We start from the raw sequence: 23,681 nt of genomic DNA on the forward strand, positions 1-23,681 counted from the left end.
GCTAAAGTCTGCCTCTTTCCCTGCTCAGTGTGGTATTCCACCCTCCTCTTCAGGATCCTAAAATATCCAGCTTTGTTCTGACCCCCTGATGCATTTCTGCTTTATGCAAGTTTATAGTCAGAATTTTACTTTTCACTTATTTTCCCCCTGGAATCCTGATGATCAGCTGCTAAGGCTCTTAAAGGGACAATTCAGTCTTAAAAAGTAACATTTTCATTTTAAAACAAAAATGACAAACTATGCACTCTCTATTTCAGCTTTGTTTTAATGCGGTACTAAAGGCATAGTTCACCTTTATATATATATATATATATATATATATATATATATATATATATATATATATATATATATATGCTGTCAAAATTAGCACGTTAACACACGTGATTAATTTAAATATTTAACGCGTTAAACAACGCAAATAATGCAGTTGCAGTTTTTTTTATTTCCTGTTGTGGCTGACGTGCTGTTTAGTGACGGTGCGTGCATAGAGGCGACCTAGGCGGGCGACTTGGGCAGCAGAATGAGGAGCGAACCCCCCCATCTTCACTTTCATCAGCTACACCGACCCTCTCCCTCACAGTCCTCGCTTTCATCAGCAAAAAGGTCACTTTCGGCCTGAGGGCGACGTGATTGCCGTTTGCCTAGAGCTCCAGTTCAGCTTGCCCCGGCCATGCGCGTGTTTGACGTGCAAAGAAAGAAGACCAAGGACGCGCTTTCAGAAGGAAAGTTTCAGTATAAAATAATAAATATTGCATCATCAGGCTATCATGCGTTTCCTCCAGAGTTTCATGCAATTTTGGGTGTTTCATCTTTAAAATTTAGACTTTAACTGCAGTTTAGCCGTTCACTCTCATTCAGCAGATTTTCAATCAGGATGTTTTAATGGCATTTGATACCGCATGGTGAACGGAAAGAAAAACTCTGCATTTCAGGACTCGCGTGATCCTTTAAGGTATTAAAAAAAAATCGCTGCTTACATGGTCGACTCTTAATCAGTATTATCTTAATCATAAAAGCGGAGTATTGGTGTCCATGTAAATGTACTTCGGGAAAATGGCAGATGATGTCGCAAGCTGTCAAAGACAGCCCTATTCTCCGCGCTATTCTCTAATCTGCGTCCATGAGCCCTCACATTTCATAAGTTTCACGTTGCTGTGTCAGAATCCTTGCTTGTAAAATACAGCCATACTTTAGAGCGCGTAGTTTAAGCAAATTTGATGAACGTCATTGTGCGTGTTGATGAATCTGAAGGGATCCCTCCCTCACTCACCCGGTCCGCTGTATTGCGCACATGCGTGCGTGTGTGTGTGTGTAGCCCACTTAGAATCCAACATGGAAATCATATTTGTTTGGAATTGGCTTTGATTGCTTTGAAAACTAAATGCCATTTAATGCCTGTCCTTTTATTTCTGTAATAAATACGACGTTTCGTGATTAATTATGATTAATTACAAAAAAGTGTGATTAATTACGTATATTTTTTAATCATTTGACAGCCCTAATATATATATATATATATATATATATATATATATATATATATATATATATATATATATATATATATATATATACATACAATATATATACATATACATATATATACACACACACACACACACATATATATATATATATATATATATATATATATATATATGTGTGTGTGTGTGTGTGTGTGTGAACTATCCCTTTAGTACAGCATTAAAACAAAGCTGAAATAGAGAGTGCATAGTTTGTCTAACAAAGCAAGTGAAACATTTGTGTTACGTTTGATCAGGAGCATGCTTAAGACTATTTGCTAGGGCTAAAATGTAAATATGCTCAGTTTGCACACACTGATTTCAATGTATGATCTGGAGCTACATAAACATTTTTTATGCTAGTCATTAAAGGGCAATGAAACCCCCTCGTTTCAGCAGGGTGTTTTCACACCTCTACTTTGGAAAAAGTCAGAAAAGTGGGCGTGTCCAGCTCTGTTTAGGGGGGAGTGTCGGAGGAAGAAAAGTGGGATGGTGTGGGAGTGCCTGTTTGGGCACGCGCGAGTTTTCAGAGTCAAAATTCACTCACTCACTCACTCACTCACTCACTCACTCACTCACTCACTCACTCACTCACTCACTCACACACACTCACACACACACACACACACACACACACTCACTCACTCACTCACACACACTCACACACACACACACACACACACACACACACACACACACACACACACACACACACACACACACACACAACACACACACACACACACACACACACACACACACACACACACACACACACACACACACACACACACACACACACACACACACACACACACACAGTAAAAAGTGATGGTGTTTAACCTACATGGACATCTGTAGTCGAATTATTTGCCAAATTATTAAATGGTGGACTTTAACTGCAGTTTGGCTCTTTCATTCAGGGAATTCATTCATGCCCCTCGCGACAAACGAGATATTTGATTGGAGGAACTGCTCTAAGCATGTATTTTTCATGCAATGTTTGATACCGCACGGCAAATGAGAGAAAAAAAAACCTCCGCATTTCACGGAAACTTAGATGCACACGGCAGGTAGCGTCAGAAAGCCGCGTGTGTTATTCCGGTCACTAAATTTGGTAAAAACCCTACACGAGGTTAAAGTTTGGTTGTGGTGCTAACATGTTTACACTCGGTGAAATAGTTTGTTAGATACGAACAAACTGAATAAACAAAGAGCACTGGTTGCTCACTTACCAAATCTGTAGAGACAGGACAATCACCAGCAACTAGAGCCGCGTCTTTATGAAGAGAAGACTACAAGCTAATCCCGATCTCAGCGTTTGCAGATGAGAACAGCGCTCACGTAAACAATGTTCCTCCTTAGACACGCAAGTTATTGTTGTCGCGCGTCGCGTACACTCTTAATCCACACGTGACTCTGAGCTCTCACAGAGAGAAAATGAAAACGAAACCTAACTGCAGCAAACTATAAAAGCAACACTTCACGCTTGTTTTGCCAATACAATGTGGCGTCTCTGCCATGTAAACACTGTGACACTAATGAATATTAATGAAGTTGTACAATAGAGCGCGCTGATTGGTTTGAACCAAGCCTTACTCATGCATTAATGCATCACACTGTCAGACATAATAAGACACACTCTGGCACAGACGTCCAGTCTGCACGCTGGAATACATGCTATTATGTCATGACCGTGACGCAGCTTCAAAAATTCGTTTCAAACCGGAAGTACGAATTTGTTTGAAATAACGCAAAAACAACCAATTTACACTTTTTAGTGAAATATAGGTGTCCTAATAGTGTTTTTAGCAGTGTGGGACACATATACGACTGTCAACAGCTCAAAAAATGTGTTTTGGTGTTTCGTGACCCTTTAATTTGCATCTCATGAATAAACAGTTTCAGCAAAAGATCTGAAAAGATCTACTGAAGAAAAATGTCAGCTACAATAGATCTTAGGTGACCTAAGGTTGGATAAGTCAACTTTTTTTTGGGGTGAACTACCCTCTTTAAATCACACCTCTGACCATAAATCATACACAGCAGGTACAAAAGGCATTTTTAAAAGCTTCCATGAGCATTTCTGTGGGCCGTGGATTTATATCCCAATGAAAATTCCTAAAACCGCACAGTTAAAAGGCATTTTGTCAAATGTACCATGTGCTTGTACGACTAATGATGGGAAAAATTGCCTGTTCTGTGTTGAGAGTGCTTAGACATTTAGTCACTGACGCTGGATCAACTGCTTACAGAACAGCGGCAGTGGGGATCAGATCTGTCCTCAAACACAGAGCAGAGCTACGGAAACTGAAGGAAACCACAAACGCAGTCACAAAAACATACTGTCTGCTGCCCCCTGTTGGTGGCTACTGAAAGTGCATCTGCAATCAGAAAATATTTGACTTTTATATTTTGAGGGGCATTGCAAGGTTAATTTATAATGAAACAACATGTACATTACGTTGAAGATAAGTTTTAATGCATTTATTGTGTGCTATTTACATAAGAATAAAAAACTCAATATATTGTGAAATTGACCATGAGGGATGTCGCAATCATGGGAAAACAGATTGTGAATAATTATTTATAATTAAATATGGTACAATGCTTTGTAAGAATATTCTGATTATTGTATTTGCAGTGATTTCATTAATAATATTGTTTGCACTACAGGGTAAATAATTACAATTAAACTAAATTAACTTCACTTTGAAGATAAGAGTTTAATGTATTTATTGTGTAATTTACATACACCTCCATTTGATAATATTAGTTAATTAAACATAACAGATAATAATAACTACCTGTAAAGCATGTTCATTTCTTATTTAATCTTTATTAATTTGTTAAAAAGCAAATGACATAGCATTTGTTAATCAATGGACCTAACAACTAATGAAGTCCTGTTGTATTTGTTTTAACTTATATTGAAACAAAACTTTGCCTTAAGATTCAATTGAATTCATGTGTCTTTATATAGTGCTTTATATAGCACTATATAATATTATAATATTATACAAATATAAAAAAAAAACAATATTATAGAATATTATATAGCGTTATTATTTGTTCATGTATATAGCGCTAACACCAAATAACCCAGAAACTGCATGAAACTGATAAGATGACGGATGCCTACTATATGTGGATTAAAATTGTGTGGCCTTAAACAATCACTGAAAGCACTACAGAATGTTACATACACACACATGCACGCACAAACTGCAAGTAAATGCATTAGCTTTTTATAGAGTAATACTTACTACTATTGAGTACTTTAATAGGGTTACTTTTTTACTCATATCTTGAGTAATGTTTGCAACAGATACTTCTACTCGCACTACTTTTTTGGACAAGTAGTGGTACTCTTACTTCAGTATGATTTTTCTGTACTCTTTCCACCACTGCTTATGTAAAAAATATAGCATTTTTTTCAGCGTTTCAGATGTTATAGTTAATGCAGAAAGTGACTCTATTGTAAAGCGTTTCCTGTTGTACATTTAATAATCCTTCAGCAGTTCGATTGGTTTAAAACATTAGTTTACTCTAAACATTTATGTACAATAAACTAAAGCACAAAAATCATATAATTATTTGTTGTAGTTATACTTTTTAAAGTAACACTTTTTATTCATTCAAAAGGGTGCTAGGCTTTCAGATGTGAAAATCTCTGACAAACTGAAGCCCACTGAGCACCTAAAAAGGACATGTTGTTTCATTCCCATCTCCAGCACCCGTGAGTCAATTAAAGTATCATTTTAAAAGTGCTTGGTTAATGTCCAGGCATGGCTGAAACAACAAGCTCTGATTAATAAAGCAATCACTTCATCTTTAAAATGACTATTAAAAATTCATTAGAATTAAATTATATAATACCCAGGCATAGCTGAATAATACGAGTTCAGTACGTATGACATACTATGATCATTGTACAACACTGTTCTCATTCTAATGTAAATTCTGGTGAAAAACAGACCAATCAGAACAAAATACTGCACATAGGATCATTAATATGCATGCAGCGTTTGATTGGCCACAATTTTTACTGAAAAGGTTACAACAATTATATTTTTCCTTTATTTTTAAGTTTATGCTTACCATGTATGCAGGGCTCTTATTTTGGAAAACAAGACGGGCATTATAGAGCTCCATTATGATGCAAGGCGTGCAAAATGCAGGATATACAGATTAAAATGTATTCAGTGCCACTGAAGAGACATGAAGATCTCTTTAGCTGTATCTTTGGTTAGTTTAATATTGTGAAATTTCCCGTGTATGTTTGCAATGAGGCAGCAAACACAAATAAACTGCTGAGTATCTTGGTTTAAAGCACATGTATGCATCTTGTCATATCACTCAGCTCCTACTGTGATTTTTCTGAAGTGAAAGAATGCAAATAAAGCTTATCTGTGTAATGTGAAGTGGGATGCTGACAAGAGAGGTGCGGATGCAAATGCAGGTTTTAATAACAGGAACGGTCAGGCAAGCAACGGTCAACACAGGGACAAACAGATTTACACAGGAAATCTAGAGTCATAGTCAAATAACAGGCGAGTGGTCAATACAGGCAGGCAGTAGACAACATAAACAAACAAACAAGGCGAGGTCAAAAAACATGGCAAGGCAAGGGAAACGCATCGTAATGTTCACAGTGACAGTATAACAAGACTCAGCCAGGTGTGTGTGTGTGTTTGAGAGGTGTATAAATAGTTTGTGTAATTGGTCCTGAAAAGCTTCATCTGTGTCTGTTTGCAATCATGGGAAGGCCAGGTGTGTGAGTGATGCATGACTGGATTTGTAGTCCATAGTGTGGGAATATAAATTTATATTATCTATATTTAACTGAAAAGTTGTTTTTAGGGTGTGACAGACCTTAAAATGTCTTGGTTTCCTAAGCCCTGACGGTCTCCAAAGTAATGCAAATAATCAGTTTCACTGCACGGCTGTATCTATCTCCAGAAGATCATTTCCACACTGTTTTAATGCTAAATTGTATCATGAATGGGTACTTATATGCTGATGAGATCGAGCCTGAAAAGGCATGTTACCCTGCCGACAACAACATTTCATTTGCATGCTTTGTTTGACTGTCCCCATCATGACTGTCTCCACCTACATGTATCAAATGTATTTAAAATGACTGTTGTACCAATTGAGAGTTTCTTTCGATGACGCCATGGTCATGCTAAGTTCTTCTGATTAAAAGGATTCTGCATTAAAGATACCAAAAGTTCTCCCTGGTTTTTTTGGTGCCGAGAGCCAGACTAGAGAAATTCACAATATGTATCTGGTGTTTGGCCGTGATCTGTCAGGATTAAATAGCTGGTGATAGTGTCAATCTGGAGGTTAATAATAATTCAACCTAAGCTCATTGTGTAAACGTAGCCTCGTGGATGTTTCTGGAGACCGCGAAATATGTCCTGGGAGGTACGTATTTGTGCAGTTTTTGTTTTCGCGAATCCGCAAGAGGCCATTGTGCCGCGCGTTTTCGTGTCTCGAACGCCTCTCAGAAGCGCGCACTGTTCGTGCCGGCGCTGTTCTCATGTGAAAAGCTGCCAGAGGACGCTGTCGAGCGACCGTGTATCCGACTGACTGAATGACTGAACGATTGACTGGGTGGCCGGCCAATCAGCCAATCGGCCAACCCAGCTACCCTCCTCCTCCTCTTTCCCTAAACCCTAGCGACGATTTACAAAAGTAGTCCAGAAAAAAAAAATTAAAAAGCAAAAGCCTTTGTCCGATTTTGACCGAGTTTTCAAATTTCACTGCATTCTCTCCCCGTCACGAACTCGTTCGCTTTTATTTTTTGGATTCTGTTTTTCATCTTACCTGATTTCTGGAACCGCTCTTTCCCGGACTCGAACCCGGTCGTCGCCGCGGGTGGCTTCTTACACAGCCGGTGACAGCGAAGAATAGGACGCCCCATAGCGTTCGCTCGAAAAAACGAAATGCAGCCAAACGTACCTCCGGCCACGTAAATCGCGGTCTCCAGAAACTGTCTACGTTTTCAGAATGAGCTTGGGTTGTATTAATTTCTGCTTTTGTTTTTATATATGTTAAATCCACAAAATACAACCCTGAATGCATATCTGCCTCTTTTGCCAAGTATAATTATAATATAGAGCATTACTGAGCATTTAGTTCTTTGAGCAAAATCAATAATGTCAGACCGCATATCATTCCATTCATTCATTCATTCATTCATTCATTTTCCTTCAGCTTAGTCTCTGATTTATCAGAGGTCGCCACAGTGGAATGAACCGCCTACTATTCCAACGTATGTTTTAAACAGCCCTTCCAGCCGCAACCCAGTACTGGAACATGCAAACTCACCTAGAAATGCCAACTGGCCCTGTTGGAACTCGAACCAGTGACCTCCTTGCTGTGAGGTGACAGTGCTAACCACTGAGCCACTGTGCTGCCTTTCGCACATCATTAAAACATTTATTATTATGATATTATCAAATCAATTATGATATTATCATAAATTATAAATATCATGCATTTAGGTTAACTCTAGGCATCTCTAACGGTGGAAGGTGCACCGAAATCGATGTCAACAAGAGCTGTTTTGTCTCCTATAATGACCACCTGCAATGCACACAATGGAGCAGGGATGGAAAAAATGTAAACAGACGAGACGTGGTACATTTCAGTGGCACTATGTGTTTACATTACACTAATGGAGGGTCTGTGCCTGTCTTTTATCCCAAGAGAGTGCAGCGGAAAGAATTCAGAAGATGGCATTCAGCTAAAGAATCCTGAACTGTGAGATCCAGTGAAAGGAAACGTCCCGAAGCAAACCTCTGACCCCTCAAAAACACTCACAACAGGGAAAAGACCCCTTAAAACAAGACTCCCATACATAGTAGACAAAGTACATAAATTAAGCACTTGAGCAAGAGTAGATACAGATCCCCTAATAGAATACCACTCCAGTAAATGTCGTTTGTTTTCATTTTACTTGAGCCAAAGTACAAAAACACTTGTTTGATGTACTTATGCATTAAAACCAACTTGCTGTTTTATGTTTATTTTGCAAAAAATATACAATTTTATGACCAAATCTTACACCATTTGCGAAGTTGACAGTTGCACTTTGTCATTGAGTAAAATAAAAATACTCAGATAATGTACAGATATTTAAAAATGTGCTTAAATGCATTGGTGATGGTGAAATAAAACCCTCAGTTACCATCCATCACTGCTACTGTTTATCACATATTATATATAATGCTTGGTATGTGCCGTGAAGACGAGAGTGCATGTGAATCTGAGTCTAAAGGGGTTTGTGTATGGAGTGTGTGGATCTGGAAAGAGCTAAGAAACGCTGGTCTGCTTAATGTCAGGCCAGGCCCGGCATGTGCTTCACCCTCTCATGGCCAATTATGGCCAATATCATATCATAGTGAAACAGACACAGGCCAGATGGAGCCGATGGACAGTCGACAGCTCTGAGAGACAAATACTGAAGACTGACTTCAAAATGCATTCAATGAAGAGGACGTGTTATTGAGAGAATGGACATGTGATACAGTGCCATCTCCTAAACAAAAAATAAATAAATAAAATAAAATAAAAACAAACTAATACTTTACTTTTGCCACATTTTAAAATCAAATAACTCTTATTTATTTAATATTAATTTAATTTAATAAAAATATTATTTGTTTAATATTATATAAATTTATATAATTCATAAAATAATATAATATCTAAATATTTTATTTAATATACATAAATTTTTTATTACATTTTTTATTTTATTTTATGTTAAATTATACTATTATTTAAAAAAATTAAAAACAATATATATATATATATATATATATATATATATTTTTTTTTTTTCATTCTATACTAATTAATTTAATTTAATTTAATTTAATTTAATTTAATTTAATTTCACCCGTGAATAAAATACAACAATTTTTTTAAACAGATTTTCTAAAGCAGTGAATAGGATGGCTCCTGATTATGTAAGTCATTAGATTTAAGTCATGTAAATTTAAAGGAGACTAGGCTGGACTAAGCTAGATGAAATTTCTAAATGTTTGTAATCTTTCATTTTTTGGTCAGTAGCATTTGAGAGGTTGAGATAATAAATATTGTTCTTTATTTTTATGTATATTATGTTCTTATTTTTGTTTCTTGAAAAAAAAACACTTGATACCACATGTGATTAAAAAAGTGCACTAATTATCATTAATATTCATTCATTTATTCATTCATTCATTTTCTTTTTGACTTAGTCTCTTTATTAATCTGGGGTCGCCACAGCGGAATGACTGCAAATTTATCCAGCATATGTTTAACGCAGCAGATGCCTTTCCAGCCACAACCCAACACTGGAAAACACCCACACACACTTGTATTCAAACACTATGGCCAATTTAGCTTATTCAATTCACCTGTAGCGCACGTCTTTGGACAGTGGGGAAAACAGGGGCACCCGGAAGAAACCCATGCGAACACAGGCAGAACATGCAACTCCACACAGAAATGCCAACTGATCCAGCTGGAGCTCGAACCAGCGACCTTGACGCTCATTATTCATTCATATCATCCAACTTATCAAGCACGTTTTTACGCAGCGGATGCTCTTCCAGCCGCAACCCATTCCTGGGAAACATCCACACACACTCATTCACACTCAACTACAGACAATGTTTAGCCTACCCAATTCACCTGTACCGCATGTCTTTACACTGTAGGGGAAACCGGAGAACCCGGAGGAAACCCAAGCGAATGCAGGAAGAACATGCAAACTCCACACATAAACGCCAACTGACCAAGGCGAAGCTCGAACCAGCAGCCTTCTTGCTGTGAGGCGACAGGGCTACCTGAGCCACTGCGTTGCCTCTCCTTATTATTATTATTATTATTTTAAATATTATTATTATTATTATTATTATTATTTATTTTTTTATTTATTATTATTATTATCATTATTATTATTATTATTATTATTATTATTATTATTAATATTATCATTATTATTAAATACAAATATTTTGCTGCTTAAATTAGATTTTGGTTGTAAATATGTTTACCCAAATGTGCTTTTTATTTTATATAAATATACTCTTGTAAACATTTGAAATACAGTTCACATATTTTATAATATAAATTTTCCAATTTCTTTAATCTGTCAATACTGTGATACAGTAGTGTGTATTTTAGCAATGATTTTTATGTTATTGTTTTAATTCTGTTCAGGATATATGAACTACAACAAATACTACACTAAATATTAAGGGTGTCATGATCCTCCAAATCCAAGATTCGATTACATTTTCGATTCTAAAGGCACGATTCGATTCGATTTTCGATTATGAATAATTAATTAATTAAAGACCAATTAATTATTTGTAGCCTACCGTTTAAACTACCTGACCTGCATGGTCTTTGTTTTACCCATAAACAAATCATACAGTAAATAAATAAAGGCAAGATACACACATAATTACCACCTGTCAATCACTTTTTCTGCGGGACTCGTGAATAGGCAGTGATCTGTGTCGTTATAATGGAATCGGTAAAAAAGACGCACAACCAACAGGAACCAGCCAACAGTATCTGAGGTGTGCGCTAAAATGACTAAGTACAAGTGAGTGAAAGATTGAAGCAGTCCTCTGACTGCCTGGACCTGCTGTCTCAAGCGCATGGCTGTGAGTGCATGTGTGTATGTGTGGTCACGTGATGTGCATTTTCAGAGGCAGTGAGGAAGAAGGGCTGCTCAGAAATGCTACATGCCACTGTGGATGTTAAATCGTTGTCGTTCTAAAATGCGAATGTTGTCAACATAACTCACTGGAAATCCGAAATGTTTACACACCGGAGACTTCACTGAAAGAGGAGAGGGTTTAAGCTCTTTTGACGGGTCTCCTGCGTCTGCAGTTTAACAAGCACTTCAACAAGCCTGTTTTTTCCCGCTTGGCAAGCCAAGCTGACGTGACATGGGGGCGTGGCAGCATCGACGATTCTATATTTTGATTCGATAATCGAAATTGAGCATAAATTTCGATCGATTTCGATTTGACACCCCTACCAAATATGTATAAAATTATATAAAACAACAACAACCTTATTGGAAAAATGTGACCCAGATACATGATCTGACACATTACTTGAATCATCAACCTGAAATGAGTGAAATTACCTCGTTGATTGAATAACAAGACAGGAATATTAGGATCATATGACGCTAACACCTACAGTGTACTTCTTTCATCCAAAACTGTAGATTCATACCGCCACCGGCATTCAGATCACATTCAGCCAACACACACATTCATCTGAGGGGAATTTACCAAACATGGAGCGAAGGGAAAGCAGCCCGAGCACAGAAATACTCACTGAATTCACTGAAAAGCCATTAAAGCGGGTTGTTTTTGGCTTCAGTGAGCTGTGTCATTGTAAACACAGCCAGTTCAGCCGCTTGTCCTTGCTGAAGGCGATGATTGCTGAAAGACCAAGAGTTTACCCAAAGACCTCAGCTTAAAGGAACACTCCACTTGTTTTGGGCAATACACTACCTGACAAAAGTCTTGTTGTTGATCCCAGTTGTAAGAGTAACAAATAATAACTTGACTTCTAGTTGATCATTTGGAAAAAGTGAAAGAAGGTAGATTTTTCTGATAAATCATCTGTTGAACTGCATCCCGATCATCACAAATACTGCAGAAGACCTATTGGAACCCGCCCAAGAATCTCTTAGTCAATTAGTCAAGTTTGTTAAAGGAAAAATCATGGTTTGGGGTTACATTCAGTAGGGGGCCGTGCGAGAGATGCGCAGAGTGAATGGCAACATCAACAGCCTGAGATATCAAGACATTTGTGCTACCCATTACATTACAAACCACAGGAGAGAAGGTCAAAAAGGTCAAAGAATGTCCAGGTGCTCTAGGATTGGCCAGACCAATCACCAGAGATAAACATTATTGAGCATGTCTGGGGTAAGATGAAGGAGGAGGCATTGAAAATGAATCTAAAGAACCTTGATGAACTCTGGGAGTCCTGCAAGAATGCTCTCTTTACCATTCCAGATGACTTTAGCAATGTTATTTGAGTCATTGCAGAGATGAATGCATGCAGTCCTCCAAGCTCATGGGAGTTGTACATAACATTAATTATTTTTCCACTGCAGCATGACTTTATATTCTATACCTTACATTATTGCTGTTAAGTGGCGAGACTTTTGTCTAAGCAAAGTCAGACCTTATTGTCCTAATTTAATCATTAAAAATCAAGGGATGATCACATTTTATTTTGGTAAAATAAGCGTAATCTAGAGGCCTTTGCCATTCATATACCTCATGTCTGATACCAAATGATCAACTAGAAGTCAAGGTATTATTTGTTGTTACTAAAACTTGGATAGGCGACAAGACAAGAGTTGAAGGTTGAGATTTACCATTTTTAAATCCATTCGGCCAATTTCCGAGTCTAACGAGAGCTCTTTTAGTTTAGCTTAGCCTAGATCATTGAATCGGATTAGACCATTAGCATTTTGATAACTGCAGACACACTTTGAGGTGGCTATGGCAACAGTAGGCGTAATGATATTACATAGATTCTAACTGGTGGTGCAAATGTAGGGATTGGTGATGGGAACTATTTAAGCTCCTTAATCATGACACCATATCGAGAGAATCGTTCCTATCTATATCAAACAAAAATATAGCAACTTTTCATTTTCCGTCGGCCTTAGCACATGATGCAATTACAAAAGAGGAAAATAGAAAAATTGTTGGTGACAAGTTATTTAAAAGGACGTAGTTACACATGTTCCATGCACTTACTATGGTAATTTCAATGAATTATGCATAATACATGTAACTAACTCTACACCTAACCCATATTCTAACCCCAACACATTAAGTATGCAATTAAATACCATTACTCAGTAGTTAAATAAATAGTTAAACTACTTGTCACCTTAAATTAAAGTGCAACCAAATTATCAAAAATTGTCTGGAAGCAGACTTGGTGCAGTTGCAAGGTGAGCTGCATGCAATGCTTTTTACATGCACACCTAATCTAACCTAACCCCACCCCTATCCCTCACAGTGATGTCATTGTGATGGCATTGAGTGCATTGTGACTTGCAAATCCAACTCTGCATCCAGACAGTATTGAAATGATCAGAGCTCTTTAAAAAAATAATAATAAAAAATTGAGCAAGATGCTAATGGTCTAATATGATTCAATAATTTATGCTAAGCTAAGCTAAAAGTGCTCCCGTAAGATCCAGATATCGGCTAAATGGATACAAAAATGGTCAAACACAACTGATTAATTTGTAAAATAAGCCTGTTGGCAAAAAAAACTGGAGTGTTCTTTTAACAGTCACTCAATATTCAGGTTTGGGAAGCTGCAGGTCCAAGCCTTTTATAGACATTCTTCAATTACATGAACAGCTGCTCTGAGTTTCCTTTAGAAATACAGCCACTGTTGTGCTGCAGATCTGTGTTTGTTGTGTTCTTCTCTGCTTAAGAACTTTGACAAACATTTACCCGTTTTTAGGTTGGAAAATTGCAGCACAGAGTTGTTCCGTTCCAATGCTCCACATTTTCATTGTTTTTCCATGTAAACAAATGCTTGAATGACGTGTGTGAAGGCGCTTTTTAAAAACCCTTCCTGAATGCTGTGTATTGCGCTTTTAAACACAAAGCCATGTTCTCTAGGTTTAACTCCATATACTTCAAAGATATTATCAATGTTCTTCACTATGATGTAAATACAAGTGTCGAAATGTTAAATACTAATAGTATAAATATCCTATACAAATACTTTGACAGAATCTGTAGCATACCTTTTTAATTCCATAACATACTATTTCATAAAAATGTTCAAATTGTAATGATAATGATAATTATGATTTATTGTTTTATGCTAGCTATAATTAATTATTATAAACACACCATTAATGTTTTTTTAAACATATTGATGCTATTATTTTTAAATGTATTTATTTTAAATACAAATATTTTCATATCATTTGTTATTTGACATGTTATTTCATAATAATGTTAAAATGATGATGATGATGATAGTTTATTATTATTATTAAAAAATTTATCTTAAATACAAATTTCCATATTAACATCCACTATTTGTTTAACACATGACAAGAAAAAAAAAATTGTGATGCCAAATAAATCAATATTTAAAAAATTAAAGTAATATAATAATAATAAGAAGAATAAAAATAATAATAATAATAATAATATAATAATAATATTAATAATAATAATAAGTGTTATTCTAGTTACAATTATTAAAACACTAATGCTTTAAAAAAAGATTTTTTAAATAATGATTTGTGAAGGTATATAAATAAATAAACAAATAAATAAATAAATAAATAAATAATAATAATAATAATAATAATAATAATAATAATAATCATAATACTATTAATTATTATTATTATTATTATTATTATTATTATTATTATTATTGTTATCAGTAATATTATTTGAATATTATCCTTAATATAACAAAAAAAATAAATGTATAAGTTGGTTCATTAATCATGAAACAGTTCATGTAATCAGAAGTGAGTGTTTACAATGAGTCAACATGCATTCACTTCCGCACGCACGCAGACACGCACCTCTCAACAACATCACACGTTATCGAACCCTATCTGACCCAGCAAAGCCAAACTTCTCCCTGAAAAACATCTAAAAATATGAGCTCGATTTGGAGGACAGTGTGTACAACAAGAGGCACTTCTGTATCACGGGAAGAGATGAATCCTGGCTTCCCTCGCAAAACACAGGAGGAGGAAAAAAGTAGCCCAAAACACAATTCAAACCAAAAATGGAATGTTGACTATGCTATCGCTCACGCTTTGTTATTCCCTCTGGCTTATTTAGGTCTTGGGAGAGATCTGAACCCCAGACCTCCAGCTTTTATTTCCTTCTTATAAATATGAATGCTTGTGGGATGAAACGGCCTGGCCTCCAAAATAGACAAAAAAGTCTTTATCATCAATCTGATTAACAGAGCAGATTCCCAGCGATGACTGTTCTAGGAAACCATCTAAAATAAAAAATAGAAAAACAACTGCAGACGTTCTTACCAGTTCATAGTTGGCGACAGGAACACAGGAGGACGAGACCTGAAAAGAGAGACCAGAAACGTCAAGAATAATTCTGACACTTAAAAGTCAACATAACTCAATAACACATTATACAGCATCTTTACAAGCTAAAAAAAGGCAAATAGCTTGATTTTATTGAATATATATAAAATAAAAAAATTTAAATATGCAGTTAAATTAAATTATCCTAATCATCATAATGATTGATGATAAAGTGTATGATGGTTTCTACTAAAAAAGAAAAACATCAAGAACAAATCTGAGACTTTACAGCTAACATAAGTCCACATGCATGTTTTCAAGTAAAAAAAAAAAAATCAAACACAAAATGCCAAATTTCTAGATTTTATTCAGGATATAAAATAGAAATTAAATTAAATTAAATTAAATTAAATTAAATTTTACTCAAATAAATCACATAGCAGTATGTGTATGCCACAAACAAATTTAAAGTAAATGTTATTATTTTGACCTTTTTTGTCAAATAATCTTTAAAAATAAAATGTATAAAAGGTTTCTACAAAAAAGGAAAAACATCAAGAACAAATCTGAGTCCACATGCATGCTTACAAGAGAAAAAATCTAACAAAAAATGCCAAATGGATCGGTTTTATTCAGCATAAAATAAAATAAAAAATAAAATTGTTGTTAAATTAAATTAAATTAAATGAATCGCACAACAGTACATTTATGCCACAAACAAATTTCCAGTAAATGTTATTATTTTGATCAAATATTCTTTAAAAACAAAGAGTATGATGCTTTCTGCAAAAAAATAAAACAAGAGAAATATCAAAAACAAATCTGAGACATCCAACAAAATAAGTCAACATCACTATATGGCACGTTTGCAAGCAAAAGAGAAAAAAAATGCCGAATGCTTTGATTTCTTGATGGCTTGAATATATATATATTTTTTTTTTCTCTAGAAAAGACATTTTAGGAAATAGTGTGAAAAATGTCATACTCTGTTTTGCTCATGTTCCCTATTGTATATATGTGTGTGTGTGTGTGTGTGTGTGTGTGTGTGTGTGTGTGTGTGTGTGTGTGTGTGTGTGTGTGTGTGTGTGTGTGTGTGTGTGTGTGTGTGTGTGTGTGTGTGTGTGTGTGTGTGTGTGTGTTAGATAATTATATGTGTTCGTTTCACATTCTTCAGAGACATTTTGTTTATTTATTTTAGGTCAATATTAGTAGCACCTTTAAAAACTCATTTATTTTGATTGGCTACAGAACAAACCACTGTTGTCCAATGATTTGCCAAATTAATCTAATTAAGCCTTTAAGCGTCACTTTAAGCTGAACACTAGTATTTTGAAAAATAACTAGTAAAATATGACATGTTCTGCCATCATGGAAAAAAAAATAATTATAATAATAGACTTTAGAACATATAACATATTTCCCATTTCAAGACAACGTTTTATAAAAAGAAAAGAAAATTGTTCAATTATTCATTCATTTTCCTGTTGGCTTAGTCCCTTTATTAATCCGGGGTCGCCACAGCAGAATGAACCGCCAACTTATCCAGCAAGTTTTTACGCAGCGGATGCCCTTCCAGCCGCAACCCATCTCTGGGAAACATCCACACACACACTCATTCACACACACACTCATACACTATGGACAATTTAGCCTACCCAATTCACCTGGACTGCATTTCTTTGGACTGTAGGGGAAACCGGAGCACCCGGAGGAAACCCACGCGAAGGCAGGGAGAACATGCAAACTCCACACAGAAACACCAACTGAGCCGAGGTTCGAACCAGCGACCCAGCGACCTTCTTGCTGTGAGGCGACAGCACTACCTACTGCACCACTGCCTCACCCAAGAGAAAATTGTTGTAAAATTGAATTAAATTAATTCAAATTTAATGTTGTATTACTTAAAACAATGGTCTCAAACTCTGAAGGGCAGCAGCTCTGTACAGTTTAGCTCCAACCAGCTCCCACTCACACCTGCTTAATAGTCTCTAGTAGTCTTAAACACCTTGATTGGTTGGATCAGCTGTTTAGGGTTGGACCGAAACTGTGCAGAGCTGTGGCTCACCAGGAATCAAGTTTGAGAACTATGACTTAAATTAATCATTACATCAAGTACATGCACACTACAAACTAAATTTAAGTCAATGTCATTATTTAGAGCAGTGGTTCTCAAACTTTTTTCATCAAGTACCACCTCAGAAAAAAATAGTCTCTCCAAGTACCACCAAAATGAGCAATACTGAATAGTTTAGAAGGCCCAGTAAAGCAGCTACATCTCTGCACAGTTAAAAAAAAGTGACAGATTACCTCAGAAATATAGGCTATATGTCATATATGACATAATATTTACCTAATTTTTGATAAATTTTTAAATGTGCGTAGCATGTAGATGAAATATTTAATTCCTCTGTGTACCACTAGAAGGAAGCCTGTGTACCACTAGTGGTACACGCACCACAGCTTGAGAACCACTGATTTAGAGCTTACTAGTCATCAAAAAAATCGTTAAAAATAAAATGTATGATGGATTTCTGTAGGTGACGCAGTGGCAAAGTAGGGAGTGCTGTCGCCTTACAGCAAGAAGTTTGCTGGTTCGAACCTCGGCAGGGTCAGATGAAATTTCTGTGTGGAGTTTGCATGTTCTCCCCGAGTTTGCGTGGGTTTCCTCTTGGTGCTCCAAGGACATGTAGAACAGGTGAATTGGGTAAGCTAAATTATCTGTAGTGTGAATGAATGTAAATAAACATGAATGGTTTCTCAATGATGGGTTGCGGCTGGAAGGGCATCTGCTGTGTAAAAACGTGCTGAATAAGTTGGCGGATCACTCCGCTGTGGCGACCCTTGATTAATAAAGGCACTAAGCCGAAAAGAAAATGAATGAATGGATTTCTGTTGTTAGACAGTAACGCAGAACAGAGCACCAATTCAGCATCTTACAATGATTTCTGAATAATTATGTATTTCCAATCTTCTGACTAATACCGTACAACTAAAACAAGACCATTAATCACAAAAAGACCAAATCCAGCATCCAAACACATTTTCTCTTCTTACTGACAGATGAAAACAAGAAAATCGAAAGCGTAAATAAAAGCGAGTGTCAAGTTCAGTAGTAAAGTGAGCACTGCACTCTTGTGGTATTTACATTGTGGTGCATTAATCTTGCTAACAGTATAATTCAAAAAGGTCATGATCCACACTATAAATGACTTTATATGTCTTCATTTCACAGTCTTCAGAGACGTTTTGTGTTTTATATCACTGAAGAATGTGAAATAAAGAAATACAAAGTCATTATATACCTATTGAAATACTAGCGTCCACCTCGGTCTAAACCAGGCTTTGAAAGTCAGTGCAGTTTAAAGGCGATTTGCTTTTGTCGGAGCTCACAGTCTGCTGAAGTCCATCGTAATAGGATTGTAGCTCAGATCAGATCGCTGCCACTGCTAATATCCAGTTCCACCATCAACAAATGAGCTTTGGACGTCATAAACAGATCATCATTTCTGGCATCTGCTAGAGTCTACTATTAAGAAGAGCTGATTCCAAAAAAAAAATAATAATGAATCTGAGGAAGTTAAACAGGAAGCCGCTTGAACAGCTGTGGCTCAAAACAAAGCATGCAGCTGCCTAATGAGTCCACTGAGCAAGCAGTGTTTGGTATGATGGCAACTTGTAAGGAGAAATAATTTTTTTAGATGTCAACTGTAGGATGATGATTCAATTCAAAAGACAAAACAAACCTGAGTCAGACATTCAGAGAGTTATTACTCAGTGGAAGTAGCATGGTTTTCATAAATCAATTGAGTATTTTCTCAAGCTGTTGAACCACACATGGAATTGTGGGATATTAAAAACAGTAAATAATACCATTTGGATGTGATTTCACACATGCTTTAGATTCTCTAGCTTTCCATATTTAAATACCTATAGTAAATAATGAACAAATGACAATTTAGCATTTTATTATTATTATTATTAAATAGTAAATATAGAAATATATAAAAATAGTAAAAGTAAATATTGTTTAAATAAAGTATTTTATTTTTATTTCATATTATATTTTTTGTAAAGGCATTATTTTAACAAAAATAATGTAACATTCAATTAAATAAAAAAAAATAAAATACAAATTTTTATTTCATAATATATTCATTGTCAAGACATAACAAAAAAATAAAAAAAGAAATAAAATAAAAAATTTAGAATTATTTTACACTATTTGTCTTCAACAACAATAATAAAATAAGATTAAATAAACAAACAAATAAACAAATAAATAAAATGTCGACTGTTAGCGTAGGTCAACTTGGTCAGACATTTGTATTGAATTGTATTAAATAAAAAATGTAGAACAAATAAATAAATAAATAAATGTATAAAAATAAAATAAAATAAATAAAATAAAATAAAATGAAATGAAATAAAAATATTCTGGTTATTTTTTTTTATTTCCCATTATTATTTCATCAAATAAAATAAAATAAAATAAAATAAAATAAAATAATACATGTTTGTTCTTTCTATTATTGCACAGATTCCAATAGTAGTAATCAAAAAATAGTCTCAGCTTCATAGTCATAAAATAAAATAAAATAAAACAAAATAAAGTAAAATAAAATAAATAAATAAATAAATAAAATAAAACAATTATGGTTATTTTTTATTACATGTTATATTATTTTACTATATTACATACTATGTTATATCAATATATATTATATTACATACTATATTATTTCAACAAATAAAATAAAATAATACTTTGTTATTTCTGTTATTGCACGTAATCCAATAGTAGTAATCAAAAAATTGTCTCAGCTGTATAATCATACAAGAAAATAAACTGTTAAAATCTATAATAATTTAAAAACATCACAGTTTTTTTATGGTTGATCTGCATTCACATATTCACATGTGTGCTCTGTTTAAAATAATCTGTACGTTACAGTGATTTTACCATGACTGCATGTGTGTGACTTGGACACCACAAACATAACACTATTTTTAATTTTTTTTCTATGGTTGCGGACGAATGTAGTAAATAAACAAAGTCCAGCCAACTCAGGTCAAGTTTCATGTGAGTCATTCCAAGGACAACTACTCATGAATTCCCAGAGTTCAAGCGTGTCTTTGCAAAATTTGATTCAGATGAAAGTGAGGAATTTGACAGGGTCTGGAAACCATCGCCTCTTACCATTTGTTTTGACAGCTGAATATATGTATATATGTGCTGCTTTCAGCCATCTGGCACTTGTGTTAAATTTGTTCGGTTCATTTAATTGCTCGTCTTAATGTTGAAAGAGCACATCAGGTTTAGTTCTCACGTTTATCAATGACCTTGACTTTGGCATTAATAAAGTTTTCATTAAACGGTGCAGAGCCTCAACTAACCGAGTTTACAGTTTAACAAATGGTCTGTGTCTAAAATAAAAATAAAAAAAACAAGATGTTGTTTGTGTTTGTGAAGCAGAGTTGTTGGTGTTGTTTATTTGACAGCTGTTTGGAAAACTTGATTCTGATGGGTCAAATGGGACAATCCAAGGAATGTTATTCCAAGATAACAGTTGCTAAATAACACAGACACATTCAAAACCTTTGTATAGTGTATACTCCTTTAGCTGTTTTTGTTTGTGACTGAATAATGTGCAGGTTAGTGTATACTCCATTTATCTCCATTCAGCTGTTTTTGTTTGTGTTAGCTTTGCGTTATCCCCCTCAGTCTTATACAACAATAAGTCTGTCTGGTTTTATTCTGCAAAAAACAACCGTCCTGGATGTATTTTATTCTGTTTATTACACAGCTACGTGCCACAAAACATCAAAATTAGACACAAAACATTGTTCTGAGCGGTAATAGTTTATTATTCTTTAATTGACCGCAAAGCTGACAGAAATGAAAACAGCCGATGGAGTATACAGTAACCTGGGTACTATTCTGCTGCAAGAGGGCACAAAACAGTCAAAAATTCAAAGCTGGCATAAACAAAACCAGCTACATGGAGCATATACTAACCTACATATCATTCAGTCACAATATGGTGCCAAATAGTCAAAAACCAAAGCTGATAGAAACAAAACCAGCTACATGGAGCATATACTAACCTAAATATTATTCAGTTGCATTATGGTGCCAAACAGTCAAAGCTGTCAGAAACAAAACCAGCTACATGGAGCATATACTAACCTACATATTATTCAGTCAAAATATGGTGCCAAACAGTCAAAGCTGTCAGAAACAAAACCAGCTACATGGAGCATATACTAACCTACATATTATTCAGTCAAAATATGGTGCCAAACAGTCAAAGCTGTCAGAAACAAAACCAGCTACATGGAGCATATACTAACCTACATATTATTCAGTCACAATATGGAGCCAAACGTTCAAAAACCAAAGCTGACAGAAACAAAGCCAGCTACATGGAGCATATAGTTCCCTGCAAATTATTCAGTCACAAGATGGCACCAAACGTTCAAAAACCAAAGCTAACAGAAACAAAACCAGCTAAATGGAGCATATACTAACTTGTGTATTATTCAGTCACAAGATGACGCCAACAGTTAGTTATGCAGTGTAACATACTAGCACTTACATGTAATGTAATGTAATGTGTATCTATATAGCACATTTATTGTGTATGGTCATACACCCAAAGCGCTTCACAATCATGAGTGGGGTCTCTCCACACCACCACCAGTGTGCAGCATCCACTTGGATGATATGACGGCAGCCACAGGACAACAGCGCCAGTGCGCTCACCACACACCAGCTATTGATGGAGTGGAGAGACAGTGATAGAGTCAATTCGGTGGAAGGGGATGATTGGGAGGCCATGATCGTATGGGCCGATAGAGGGACTTTGGCCAGGACACCAGGGTTACACCCCTGCTCTTTCACGAGAAGTGCCATGGGATTTTTGATGACCACAGAGAGTCAGGACCTCGGTTTAACGTCTCATCCGAAAGATGGCGCCCACTGACAGTGTAGTGTCCCCTTCATTTTTAATGGGGCATTAGGACTCACAAAGACCACAGGTTGAGCGCCCCCTGCTGGCCTCACTAACACCACTTCCAACAGCAACCTAGTGTTCCCTAGTGGTCTCCCATCCAGGGACTAACCAGGCTCAGTCCTGCTTAGCTTCAGTGAGTAACCGGTCTTGGGCTGCAGGGTGATATGGCTGTGTCAATGTGTTGTGTACATGTGAATAGTAAGTTTGAATAGGTGGTAAAGGTGATTCAAAGTTCCTACATAAAACTGCATTGTTTAGTGGATGTTAACTCAGGAGTAACATACCTTGAAATGTCGCAAATGACCAATCATAACAACCTCTGGGATAACAACCTGCTGGATGTACTGTATCCCTAACATAAGAGATGCTTAAATTATTACGGTATCCTCAACCAATGAAAACAAAGCATTTTGAAAACACCAAAGACCCCATTTGAGTTTGTAAACAATAGTGTTGTGTTTAAATATAGAAATACTAAAACAAACTTTTGAAAATATACAATCAGCTATCTGTTGCTAAAACCAAAGATTAACGTACATCCAATCGACAGATTAAATCAACCTCATTGAAAATATGTGCCTCAACTCACATTTTTGCAAAACGTAAAATAAATTGCTCTGGGTACATTTTGTTGCATGTTTCAAATTAATCCACAAGAGGGCACTGTCTAATTCAATTAATTTATTTAAGTAATTTCAGTTTATTGGAGAGAATTTTTCCAACACATTTCTAAACATAATAGCTTTAATAACTCTTTTCTAACAACTGATTTTTTAATCTTTGCCATGATGACAGTAAATAATATTGGACTAGATATTTTTCAAGACAATTCTATACAGCTTAAAGTGACATTTAAAGGCTTAACTAGGTTAATTAGGTTAACTAGGCAGGTTAGGGTAATTAGGCAGGGTATTGTATAATGATAGTTTGTTCTGTAGACTATCGACAAAAAGTATAGCTTAAAGGGGCTAATAATTTTGACCCTAAAATGTTTTTTTTTTATTTTTTTTTTTAAGACTTTCTTCAGAAGAGATTTTTTTTTTT

At 35.4% G+C, this 23,681-nt stretch overlaps 1 protein-coding gene across 43 annotated transcripts in view; it reads right to left on the reverse strand.

Annotated features, from left to right (window-relative positions):
- tns1b (tensin 1b) overlaps positions 1-23,681 on the reverse strand; it is a 488,173-nt gene that overhangs the window by 176,617 nt on the left and 287,875 nt on the right. For all 43 annotated transcript variants that reach the window (XM_073913184.1, XM_021479035.3, XM_073913181.1 and 40 more), the window contains one exon: positions 15,622-15,660. In XM_073913184.1, the coding sequence (XP_073769285.1) occupies positions 15,622-15,660 (39 nt within the window). The remainder of the gene's footprint in view (positions 1-15,621; positions 15,661-23,681) is intronic.

The sequence above is a fragment of the Danio rerio genome, chromosome 9, assembly GCF_049306965.1.
Source record: "Danio rerio strain Tuebingen ecotype United States chromosome 9, GRCz12tu, whole genome shotgun sequence".
NCBI lineage: Eukaryota > Metazoa > Chordata > Actinopteri > Cypriniformes > Danionidae > Danio > Danio rerio.